The sequence below is a fragment of the Macaca mulatta genome, chromosome 19 (assembly GCF_049350105.2).
Source record: "Macaca mulatta isolate MMU2019108-1 chromosome 19, T2T-MMU8v2.0, whole genome shotgun sequence".
Taxonomy (NCBI): Eukaryota; Metazoa; Chordata; class Mammalia; order Primates; family Cercopithecidae; genus Macaca; species Macaca mulatta.
Window position 1 is genome coordinate 67,523,361 of NC_133424.1, and position 11,951 is coordinate 67,535,311.

An 11,951-nucleotide genomic window follows, 5' to 3' on the forward strand; every position below is an offset into this window, starting at 1 on the left:
TCCTGTCTCAAAAAAAAAAGAAGAAAGAAAGAAAAAGAAAAGAAGGAAGGAAGGAAGGAAGGAAGGAAGGAAGGAAGGGGGAGAGAGAGAGAGAGAGAGAGAGAGAGAGAGAGAGAAAGAAAGAAAGAAAGAAAGAAAGAAAGAAAGAAAGAAAGAAAGAAAGAAAGAAAGAAAGAAAGAAAGGAAGGAAGGAAGGAAGGAGGGAAAGGAGGAAGAAAGGAAGGCAGGGAGGGAGGGAGGAAGGAAGGAAGAAAGAAAAGAGAAAGAGAGAAAGAAAGAAGAAGAAAGGAAGGAAGGAAGGAAAAAATAAAGAAAGAAAAAGAAAGAAAGAAAGAAAAGAAAGGAAGGAAGGAAGGAAGGAAGGAAGGAAAGAAAGGAAAGAAAGAAAGAGAAAGGGGAAGGAGAAGAAAGAAAAGGCCTGTGCCCCCGAAGCCCCACGCTCAGCGGCAGGAGACGTCTGCACGGGCTGTCTTCTTCTTCAGGGCAGAGCCAGCTCCCAGCTGTGATTACATCTACCTGTGAACTTGGAGAGGGGGGTGTCTGAGCTCAGTGAGGCTGAAGAGCCTACGGACTACAGAGCCAGAGCCCAGAGGAGGTGCCACGCCGCTGCTGCTGGTTCTGAATCTCTCGCCAAAACAGGGAGTGGACACTGGGGGTTCTTACCTGTGGAGATGCTGAGATTCTGCCTGGAGCCACGTGCTCCATTTTTTTCTGCCCATACAGAGAATGTGTACAAGGTTCCGGGTTCGAGTCCCTCAGCTGTCACACTGGCCTTTGCTGTGTTTCGGGTCTCAGTTCCACCACCGTCTGCAGTGTACTCTACCCCGTAGGTGTAGTCCTGAGGGTCTGGGCCACTGGGGACGTCCCAGCTCAGGGTGATGGAGCTGTTGGTCTGAGTCTCCATATGGACATTTGTCACTGGGTTGGGGGCTGAGAAATTAGGAAGAAGATCCTATGTGGGCAGACATACAGAACAAAACGGGGCAGGAGTGGGCCCCTCACTGCCCTCCATGGTCTTAGCTCTTGTTCAACTGCTGGTGCCAGCAGACGCAGGGTGTATGTTCTAGACCGTGTGTCTCAAACTTTAATGTGTCGGGCGCAGTGGCTCGCGCCTGTAATCCTAGCACTTTGGGAGGCTGAGGCAAGCGGATCACCTGAGGTCAGGAGTTCAAGACCAGCCCGGGCAACATGGTCAACGGGGTTTAGTAGAAACGCTGTCTTGGCCGGGCGCAGTGGTTCACGCCTGTAATCCCAGCACTTTGGGAGGCCGAGGCGGGTGGATCACCTGAGGTCGGGAGTTCGAGACCAACCTGGTCAACATGGTGAAACCCCTTCTCTACTAAAAATACAAACATTAGCCAGGCGTGGTGGCGGGCACCTGTAATCCCAGTGACTTGGGAGGCTGAGGCAGGAGAATCGCTTGAACCCAGGAGGCAGAGATTGCAGTGAGCCGAGATCGCACCATTGCACTCCAGCCTGGGGGACAAGAGTGAGACTTCATCTCAAAAAAAAAAAAAAAAAAAAAAAAGCAACGCTGTCTCTACTAAAAATACAAAAGTTAGCCACGCATGGTGTGGCGTTTGCCTGTAATTCCAGCTACTCGGGAAGCTGAGGCATGAGAATCGCTTGAACCCAGGAGGCAGAGGTTGCAGTGAGCTGAGATTGCACCACTGCACTCCAGCCTGGGCAACAGAGCAAGACTCTATCTCAAAAAAAAAAAAAAAAAAAAGAAAAGAAAAGAAAAGAAAAACAGGAAAGAAAAGAAAAAAAGAAAAAACTTTAATGTGTGCACATCTCACGGGGGATCTCGTTGAATGCGGGTTCTGAGCAGTAGGTCTGGGGTGGCGCCAACTCATTTCCAGTCAGCTCCCTGTAACACTGATGCAGCTCACACGTGGGTCATAATTTGAGTAGCACTATAGCCTCCATATGTGTGTCCCCTTCCACAAATCCATAAGCTGAAACCTAATCTCCAATGGAATAGCATTAAGAGGTCGGGCCCTTGCAAGATTATATCATAAGGTGAAGCCTTTATGCCTGGAGTCACTGCCTAAGAGAGGCCCCATGGCCCAGCACAATTGCTCACGCCTGTAATCTCAGCAATTTGGGGGGTGGAGGTTGGGAGACTGCTTGAGGCCAGGAGTTAGAGACCAGCCTGGACCACATAGCAAGACCTCATCTCTAAAAAAAATAAATTAGTCAGGCGTGGTGGCCCACGTCTGTAGTCCCTGCTGCTTGGGAGGCTGAGGTGGGCGGATGGCTTCAGCCCAGGAATTTCAGGCTGCAGTGAGCTACGATCCTGCCACTGCACTCCAGCCTGGGTGACAAAGCGAGACTCCGGCTCTAAAAAAAAAATAAAAAAATAAGAGAGAATCAAGGGAGCTTTGTGTGGTGGTGAAGATGGCCTCTGACTTTCCAATATGGTAGGCATTAGCACAGTGGAGGATGAAGGGGGAACTGGGAGCCCCTCAACAGGCCTTTTGAGCACACGAAATGTGAAACTGAATTTGCAATTTCATGCAACTTTAATGACTTTAAATTTAATAGCCACGTGTGGCTAGTGGCTACCATATTGGACAACGGAGGTGTAGACACAGGGAGCTGACCACATCAGGGTCATGGAGCTGGCGATCTGAGTTTCCAGCCTCAATATGTGACACAGTTGGGAACTAGAAGAAGAGTCAGAGGGTCAGAGTGTCCCCACTCACAGTATCTCATTCCTTGAAAGCTCAGGTAATATGCCTTGGCCCCTACACATTCCTGTCGGTGCAGGAAGATGCTCCTGGGCATTATGGTCCACATTCTAGAGAGTTCTAGACACAGACCGGCCCCAGCTTCACAGCTGGAGGTACCATGGACATTCATTCCTTCTTCATCTCTTGAGCTGAGACTGCCCCAGATGTGGACGTGGGTACCTGGCTCAATGTGGCCCAGAGGGACTATGGACTGGACAATCGGCCCTGTTCTCCTGCCTACTGTCCCTTAAACAAATAAGAGATCAAACAAATGGCGACTGCCTCTCACCTGTGGTGGCATTTCCAGTCTCCCGGGAGCTGTTGATTCCATTCTTCTCCACCCACACGGAAAACGCGTACAAAGAACCGGGTTCAAGTCCATCCACGGTGATGTTGGTGTCTGTTGTGCTTCGAGTCTCGCTTCTGCCACTGTCTCTGGTATACTCAACCCAGTAGGTGGAGTTCTGTGGGTCTGGGCCCTCGGGGGCCTCCCAGGTCAGGGCGAGGGAGCTGTTGGTCTGAGCCTCCACTGTCAGGTTTCTCACTGGGTTGGGAGCTGAAAACCAGTACAGGAGGGGAAATGAGTTGTCGTTTCTGGCCCTCGAACTTTCCGGCCCTTCCTTAACCACTGGATCCAGCAGGTGGAGGCAGGGAGGCCCAGCTCTGCACCATCCAATGTGGCAGCCACGAGTTCCACGTGAGTGTTGAGTACTCGTGATGTGGCTTTTGTGAAATGAGATGAGCCATTAGTGTGAGATCCACACCGGCTTTTGAAGAGCTGGTGTCAAATTAAGAATGTCAACTATCTCATTGATCCTTTTTATATATTTTTTATTTTTGTGGGTATATTCGGTGTATATATTTAATGATCCTTTTTATATTGATTACATGTCAAAATGATAATATTTTGTATCTGCTGGGCGTGGTGACTCACACCTCTAATCCCCGCACGTTGGGAGGCCAAGGCAGGTGGATCACCTGAGGTCAGGAGTTGGAGACCAGCCTGGCCAACATGGCAAAACCCTGTCTCTACTAAAAATACAAAAGTTAGCCGGGCATGGTGGCATGTGCCTGTAGTCCCAGCTACTCGGGATGCTGAGGCAGGAGAATTGCTTGAACCCAGGAGGTGGAGGTTGCAGTGAGTCAAGATCACACCACTGCATTTCAGGCTGGGAGACAGAGACTCCGTCTCAAGAAAAAAAAAAATGTGTCTGATCGACTACATAAAATGTCTCATAGTAATTTAGTTTATTTGTTTCTCCTTCCTTTCTTCCTTCCTTCCTTCCTTCCTTCCTTCATTCTCTCCCTCCGTCCCTCCCTCCTTCCTTCCTTCCTTCCTTCTCTCCCTCCGTCCCTCCCTCCTTCCTTCCTTCCTTCCTTCTCTCCCTCCGTCCCTCCTTCCTTCCTTCCTTCCTTCCTTCCTTCCTTCCTTCCTTCCTTCCTTCCTTCCTTCCTTCCTTCCTTCCTTCCTTCTCTCCCTCCGTCCCTCCCTCCTTCCTTCCTTCCTTCCTTCCTTCTTTTTTCTTTTTTTTTTTTTCAGACAGGATTTCTCTCTGTTGCCCAGGCTGGAGTGCAGTGGTCCAATCAGAGCTCACTGCAACCTCTGCCTCCTGGGGTCAAGAGATCCTCACACCTCAGCCTGCCGAGGAGATGGAACCACAGGAACACGCCACCACAGCTAATTTTTTAACTTTTTTGGAGAGACAGGCGGACTAGTTTCTTTTTACTTATTTTTATGTGGCTGATAGAAAACTGAAATTCTCATGTGTAGCTTCCACTGTGTTTCTTTTTTTTTTTTTTTTTTTTTTTTTTTTTTTTTTTTTGAGACGGAGTCTCGCTCTGTCGCCCAGGCTGGAGTGCAGTGGCGCGATCTCGGCTCACTGCAAGCTCCGCCTCCCGGGTTCACGCCATTCTCCTGCCTCAGCCTCCCGAGTAGCTGGGACTACAGGCACCCACAACCGCGCCCGGCTAATTTTTTGTATTTTTAGTAGAGACGGGGTTTCACCGTGGTCTCGATCTCCTGACCTTGTGATCCGCCCGCCTCGGCCTCCCAAAGTGCTGGGATTACAGGCGTGAGCCACCGCGCCCGGCTCACTGTGTTTCAATTGGACTAAAGAACCTGTCGCATTTTGTCAGCTCTCAACCCACCGCCTACCACTGCCCTTACAAAAGAAATAAAAATAAAACAGTGGCTGCCTCTTACCTGTGGCAGTAGTGACAGTCTCCACAGAGCTGTTTGTTCCGTCTTTCTCCACCCACACAGAAAACGTATACAATGACCCGGGTTCAAGTCCATCCACGGTGACGTTGGTGTCTGTTGTGGTTCGTGTCTCGGTTCTACCACAGTCTCCAGTGCACTGAACCCAGTAGGTGGAGTTCTGTGGGTCTGGGCCATTGGGGACCTCCCAGCTCAGGGAGATGGAGCTGGTGGTCTGAGACTCCACTCTCAGGTTTCTCACTGGGCTGGGGGCTGAGAAATTAGGAAGAAAGATCTAATATGAGCAGGACTACAGAACATAATGGGGGCAGCCAGTGAGCTTTTTGTTTGTTTGTTTTTTCGAGACAGAGTCTCCGTCTGTCACCCAGGCCATAGTGCAGTGGCACGATCTCGGCTCACCACAACCTCCGCCGCCCGGGTTCAAGCAATCCTCCTGCTTTAGCCTCCCGAGTAGGTGGGACTACAGGTGTGCACCACCACATCTGGCTAATTTTTATATCTTTTCACCATGTTGGCCAGGCTGGTCTCGAACTCTGGTCCTCAAGTGATCCTCCCACCTCGGCCTCCCAAAGTGCTGGGACTATAGGCGTGAGGCAATGTGCCCGGCCAAGTGGCCATTTTTGATCATCAAACTTCCTAGTTCTCCCTCAACAGCTGGTGCCAGTAGATGCAGGGTGTATGGTCTAGACCAGTGCTTCTCATTCTTCGCTGTGTGTCCATCTCACAGGGGACCTTGTGAAAGGCAGGTTCTCACTCAGCAAGGCTAGGATGGAGCTGAGAGTCAGCACTCCCCCACACCCTTTTTTTTCCCACCAGTGTCACTTGCCAATATATTTCCAATCAGATCTCAGAAACATGGATGCCACCTACACACGGATCACGTTTTGAGTAGCAAGGACCTGAGTCAGCACTTTCTAACTGAGCTTCTTCAATGACGAAAATGTTCTCCCACCTTCAAGTACGGTAGGAGAACAGAGAAAGAAATGGAAGCTGTTCAACAGGGCTTTTTTTTTTTTTTTTCATTTTTTTTGTTTTTGTCACCCAGGCTGGAGTGCAGTGGTGCCATCTCGGCTCACTGCAAGCTCCGCCTCCCAGGTTCCCGCCATTCTCCTGCCTCAGCCTCCCGAGTAGCTGGGACTACAGGCGCCGCCACCTCGCCCAGCTAATTTTTTGTATTTTTAGTAGAGACGGGGTTTCACCGTGTTAGCCAGGATGGTCTCAATCTGCTGACCTCGTGATCCACCCGCCTCGGCCTCCCAAAGTGCTGGGATTACAGGCGGAAGCCACCGCGCCTGGCCTCAACAGGGCTTTCAAACATATGAAACATGAAATTGAATTTGCAGTTTCATGCAACTTCAATGAGTTTAAATCTAATAGCCACGTGTGGCTAGTGGCTACCATATTGGATAATGGAGGTGTAGACACAGGGAACTGTCCACATCAGGGTCATGGAGCTGACGATCTGAGTTTCCAGCCTCAATATGTGACACAGTTGGGAACTAGAAGAAGAGTCAGAGGGTCAGAGTGTCCCCACTCACAGTATCTCATTCCTTGAAAGCTCAGGTAATATGCCTTGGCCCCTACACATTCCTGTCGGTGCAGGAAGATGCTCCTGGGCATTATGGTCCACATTCTAGAGAGTTCTAGACACAGACCGGCCCCAGCTTCGCAGCTGGAGATACCATGGACATTCATTCCTTCTTCATCTCCTGAGCTGAGACTGCCCCAGGATATGGACGTGGGTACCTGGCTCAATGTGGCCCAGAGGGACTATGGACTGGACAATCGGCCCTGTTCTCCTGCCTACTGTCCCTTAAACAAATAAGAGATCAAACAAATGGCAACTGCCTCTCACCTGTGGTGGCATTTCCGGTCTCCCGGGAGCTGTTGATTCCATTCTTCTCCACCCACACGGAAAACGCGTACAAAGAACCGGGTTCAAGTCCATCCACGGTGATGTTGGTGTCTGTTGTGCTTCGAGTCTCGCTTCTGCCACTGTCTCTGGTATACTCAACCCAGTAGGTGGAGTTCTGTGGGTCTGGGCCCTCGGGGGCCTCCCAGGTCAGGGCGAGGGAGCTGTTGGTCTGAGCCTCCACTGTCAGGTTTCTCACTGGGTTGGGAGCTGAAAACCAGTACAGGAGGGGAAATGAGTTGTCGTTTCTGGCCCTCGAACTTTCCGGCCCTTCCTTAACCACTGGATCCAGCAGGTGGAGGCAGGGAGGCCCAGCTCTGCACCGTCCAGTGTGGCAGCCGCGAGTTCCACGTGAGTGTTGAGCACTCGTGATGTGGCTTTTGCGAAATGAGATGAGCCATTAGTGTGAGATCCACACCGGCTTTTGAAGAGTTGGTGTGAAATTAAGAATGTCAACTATCTCATTAATCCTTTGTATATCTATATTTTTTGTGGGTATGTACTTGGTGTATATATTTAATGATTCTTTTTTTTTTTTTTTTTTTTTTTTTTTGAGAGGGAGTCTCGCGCTGTCGCCCAGGCTGGAGTGCTGTGGCCGGATCTGAGCTCACTGCAAGCTCCGCCTCCCGGGTTCCCGCCATTTTCCTGCCTCAGCCTCCCGAGTAGCTGGGACTACAGGCGCCCGCCACCTCGCCCGGCTATTTTTTTGTATTTTTTTAGTAGAGAGGGGGTTTCACCGGGTTAGCCAGGATGGTCTCGGCCTCCCAAAGTGCTGGGATTACAGGCTTGAGCCACCGCGCCCGGCCTTAATGATTCTTTTTATATTGATTACATGTCAAAGTGATAATATTTTGTATCTGCTGTGTGTGGTAACTCACACCTCTAATCCCCGCAATTTGGGAGGCCAAGGCAGGTGGATCACCTGAGGTCAGCAGTTCGAGACCAGCCTGGCCAACATGGCAAAACCCCATCTCAAGTAAAAATACAAAAGTCGGCCGGGCATGGTGGCTCAAGCCTGTAATCCCAGCACTTTGGGAGGCCGAGACGGGCGGATCACGAGGTCAGGAGATCGAGACCATCCTGGCTAACACGGTGAAACCCTGTCTCTACTAAAAAATACAAAAAACTAGCCGGGCATGGTGGCGGGTGCCTGTAGTCCCAGCTACTCGGGAGGCTGAGGCAGGAGAATGGCGAGAACCCGGGAGGCAGAGCTTGCAGTGAGCTGAGATCCGGCCACTGCGCTCCAGCCTGGGCAACAGAGCAAGACTCCATCTCAAAAAAATAAAAAAATACAAAAGTCAGCCGGCCATGGTGACACGTGCCTGTAATCCCAGCTACTTGAGAGGCTGAGGCAGGAGAATCGCTTGAACCTGGGAGGCAGAGGTTGCAGTGAGTCAAGATCATGCCACTGCACTCCAACCTGGGCGACAGAGCGAGACTCTGTCTCAAAAAAAAAAAAAATGTATCTGATGGACTACATAAAATGTCTCATAGTAATTTAGTTTATTTGTTTCTTTCTCTTTCTTTCTTTCTTTTTTTGTTTGTTTGTTTGTTTGTTTTTGAGACAGGATTTCTCTCTGTTGCCCAGGCTGGAGTGCAGTGGTCCAATCAGAGCTCACTGCAACTTCTGCCTCCCGAGCTCAAGTGATCCTCTCACCTCAGCCTCCCGAGGAGATGGAACCACAGGAACACGCCACCACAGCTAATTTTTAAATTTTTTTGGAGAGACAGGAGGACCAGTTTCTTTTTACTTATTTTTATGTGGCTGACAGAAAAATTGAAATTCTCATGTGTAGCTTCCACTGTGTTTCGATTGGACTAAAGAACCTGTCGCATTTTGTCAGCTTTCAACCACCGCCTACCACTGTCCTTACAAAAGAAATAAAAATAGGCCGGGCGCGGTGGCTCACGCCTCTAATCCCAGCACTTTGGGAGGCCGAGGCGGGCGGATCACAAGGTCAGGAGATTGAGACCACGGTGAAACCCCGTCTCTACTAAAAATACAAAAAATTAGCCGGGCGCAGTGGCGGGCGCCTGTAGTCCCAGCTACTCAGGAGGCTGAGGCAGGAGAATGGCGGGAACCCGGGAGGCGGAGCTTGCAGTGAGCCGAGATCGCGCCACTGCACTCCAGCCTGGGCGACAAAGCAAGACTCCGTCTCAAAAAACAAAAAACAAACAAACAAACAAACAAACAAAAGAAATAAAAATAAAACAGCAGCTGCCTCTTACCTGTGGCAGTAGTGACAGTCCCCACAGAGCTGTTTACTCCGTCTTTCTCCACCCACACAGAACACGTACACAATGACCCGGGTTTAAGTCCATCCACGGTGACGGTGTATGTTGTGGTTCGTGTCTCGGTTCTACCACAGTCTCCAGTGCACTGAACCCGGTAGGTGGAGTTCTGTGGGTCATCGAGGACCTCCCAGCTCAGGGAGATGGAGCTGGTGGTCTGAGTCCCCACTGTCAGGTTTCTCACTGGGTTGGGGGCTGAGAATTGGGAAGGAGGGTCTGGTGAAAAGGGAACCAGGTCAGTGCCATCTCTCCCAACCCCTTGAGCTCGTGCCCCGAGTCCAGAAACAACAGCGCTCATAAGCCCTACCACGGACCACTGGGCCCCACGCGGACCCCCCAGAGGTTCATGGCAGTTGCGGTCCCACCTCTTCGAGTGGGCAGTGAGTTCAGGCAGGGGTCACTCACCGGTCGCCCTGGTCCCCGTCCAGCTGCACAGGCCCTGGAGGGAACCCAGAGAAAACGGAGTCAGCCTCTCTACCACTCCTCCGCCCAGTGAGGCTGCGGGGCTGGGAGGAGCGGCTGGTCCCCCGCCCCATGAGTCACCCTTGCACGGGAGGGTGGGGCCCCCGTTAGGTTGGCTGTCACGAAGGTCACCCAAACCATCTTTCCTGGGTCGAGAAGCGGGAGCACGGCAGGGGCGGAGTCAGGGGCTGGGGTTGGCTCCACCCAAGAAGGCCGAGAGATAAAATTAATGATTTCATTTCCCGAAATATATGGCCTTGAAAACCGAGGGCAGAGAGCAATGAACACACTGGGAAGAGAGAAAAAAACCAAGGTTGGGGAACAGGAACCTTGGCCTGAGGGTGGAGGGCCTGGGGGCCTGGGTCTGAGGGTGGAGGGGCGGGGATCTGGACCCCTGGTTTGAGGGAGGAGAGGTTGGGGGCCTGGACTCCTGGTTCTGAGGGAAGAGGGGCTGGGGTCTGGACTCCTGGGTCTGAGGGAGGAGGGGCTGGGGTCTGGACTCCTGGGTCTGAGGGAGGAGGGCCTGGGGTCTGGACTCCTAGTCTGAGGAAGGAGGGGCTGCTCCCTGTCCGTCAGTCATTGTGAGCACAGTTGTGTGTCGCCTGAAGCCAGTGTCCCGTGCAGCAGACACAACAGCGTCTAAGAGCCCAGGTGAAGCCGGTGTCCTCGCAGCAGACACAGCAGTGTCTAAGAACCCAGGTGAAGCCGGTGTCCCCGCAGCAGACACAGCAGTGTCTAAGAGCCCGGGTGAAGCCGGTGTCCCCGCAGCAGACACAGCAGTGTCTAAGAGCCCGGGTGAAGCCGGTGTCCCCGCAGCAGACACAGCAGTGTCTAAGAGCCCGGGTGAAGCCGGTGTCCCCGCAGCAGACACAGCAGTGTCTAAGAGCCCGGGTGAAGCCGGTGTCCCCGCAGCAGACACAGCAGTGTCTAAGAGCCCGGGTGAAGCCGGTGTCCCCGCAGCAGACACAGCAGTGTCTAAGAGCCCGGGTGAAGCCGGTGTCCCCGCAGCAGACACAGCAGTGTCTAAGAGCCCGGGTGAAGCCGGTGTCCCCGCAGCAGACACAGCAGTGTCTAAGAGCCCGGGTGTAAGACTCTGCTACAGTTTCTGCCAAGCCTGAAGCCCTCTTCCTTCTCCAGGGGATCTTTGGCACCTAATTCCTCAATATCGAGGTGCAGGGACCCAGCTCCTTCTCCCTCAGACCTGGGAGTCCCTGCCTTGGGAGCCCGCTCTGGGTGGGGAGCACTTACCAGCAGCACCAGGTTCCCCCAGACCCTGAGGCCCCCGCCAGCCCCAGCCATGCCTCCAGATACTGCTGGGGACCCAGGAGTCCCAGGCCTGGTCCTTCCACCTGCTGGACTTTATACTCAAGGATTTCCCCTTTCCCAGATCATTGGTGAAGCCAGAGGCCAGGGCGGGAAGGGGAGGAGGAGGAAGTGGAACCCAGCTCCCAGCCCTGCCCCGCTGGCCCTCACCTTCCTCCCTCACCGCTGCCTCTAGCTCTGACACTGGAGATGCCTCCGATCCTTTCTCCAGCCCCACTCCACTTTGTCCCCTGAAATCTCCCTCTGCATCCGAGGTACTGGGTGCTGCGTCCCACTGCTGCACGAACGTGGGTCGTGGGGCACAGGATGAGAGCGGGAGGTGTTGAGAGAAAGGCCAGCTGACTCCCTTGTCTCCTTGCTGGGTGATCACATATCAAGAGCAGCCTGGGGCTTAGACCTCACGCCCCTCGTCCCTGGAGCACGCTCTTCCATTCAGGCTCTGAGGCCTTTCCCCTCTCCGTCTCCCACAAGCCCCTGCAGCTCTCACAAAATGAGCCCAGCGGGCTCCCACCTGCTGGCCTTTGCCTAGACTGTCTGCCCCACCAGTCCTAGGTGCACCTGCCTACTTTCCCCCCAACAGTCTCCTACCTACTCCTCCATTAGGATTCAGCTTGGAAATGACCCACGCTGGGCCCGGGGCCTTTCTAGCCCAGTCAGGACCCTGTGCGCTGTCTTCCACACCACAGATTCTTCTAATTTGCATATCATCTGCATATTCATATTCATCATCAGATATTCATCTGACCCTGGGCAAATGACTTAAGTCCTCAGTGACTCAGATTCGTCATCTCTAAAGAATGGGCACCCTTGTAAATATGCTAAGATAAATAGATGAGTTACTACGTGGACAGTCTTGGAACAAAGCCTGGCCCGTTTTAAACACTTGATGAATCTTAGTCACATTTATTTTTAGTTCATCCCTAGGTCACCTGTGCTCAGAAGGGGCCTGACACCCAGGGCTTTTCAAGGTGTTTTTGTTGACTTATAATTATGTGCACAGGTGAACTGC

At 52.3% G+C, this 11,951-nt stretch overlaps 1 protein-coding gene across 9 annotated transcripts in view; it reads right to left on the bottom strand.

Annotated features, from left to right (window-relative positions):
- Positions 1–11,023, bottom strand: part of PTPRH (protein tyrosine phosphatase receptor type H) — a 32,200-nt gene extending 21,177 nt beyond the window's left edge. For 8 of the 9 annotated variants that reach the window (XR_013410323.1, XR_013410322.1, XM_077981866.1 and 5 more), the window contains exons 1-7: positions 10,868–11,023; positions 9,563–9,596; positions 9,095–9,352; positions 6,809–7,075; positions 4,939–5,205; positions 3,025–3,291; positions 664–930 (exon numbers count right to left, since the gene is read on the bottom strand). Coding sequence is in view for 7 of the 9 variants with exons in the window: in XM_077981866.1 (XP_077837992.1) it covers positions 664–930; positions 3,025–3,291; positions 4,939–5,205; positions 6,809–7,075; positions 9,095–9,352; positions 9,563–9,596; positions 10,868–10,918 (1,411 nt within the window). In the remaining 2 variants the exon portion in view is untranslated. The remainder of the gene's footprint in view (positions 1–663; positions 931–3,024; positions 3,292–4,938; positions 5,206–6,808; positions 7,076–9,094; positions 9,353–9,562; positions 9,597–10,867) is intronic. The other variant, XM_077981862.1, reaches the window with a different exon arrangement.
- Positions 11,024–11,951: the final 928 nt, after the last annotated feature.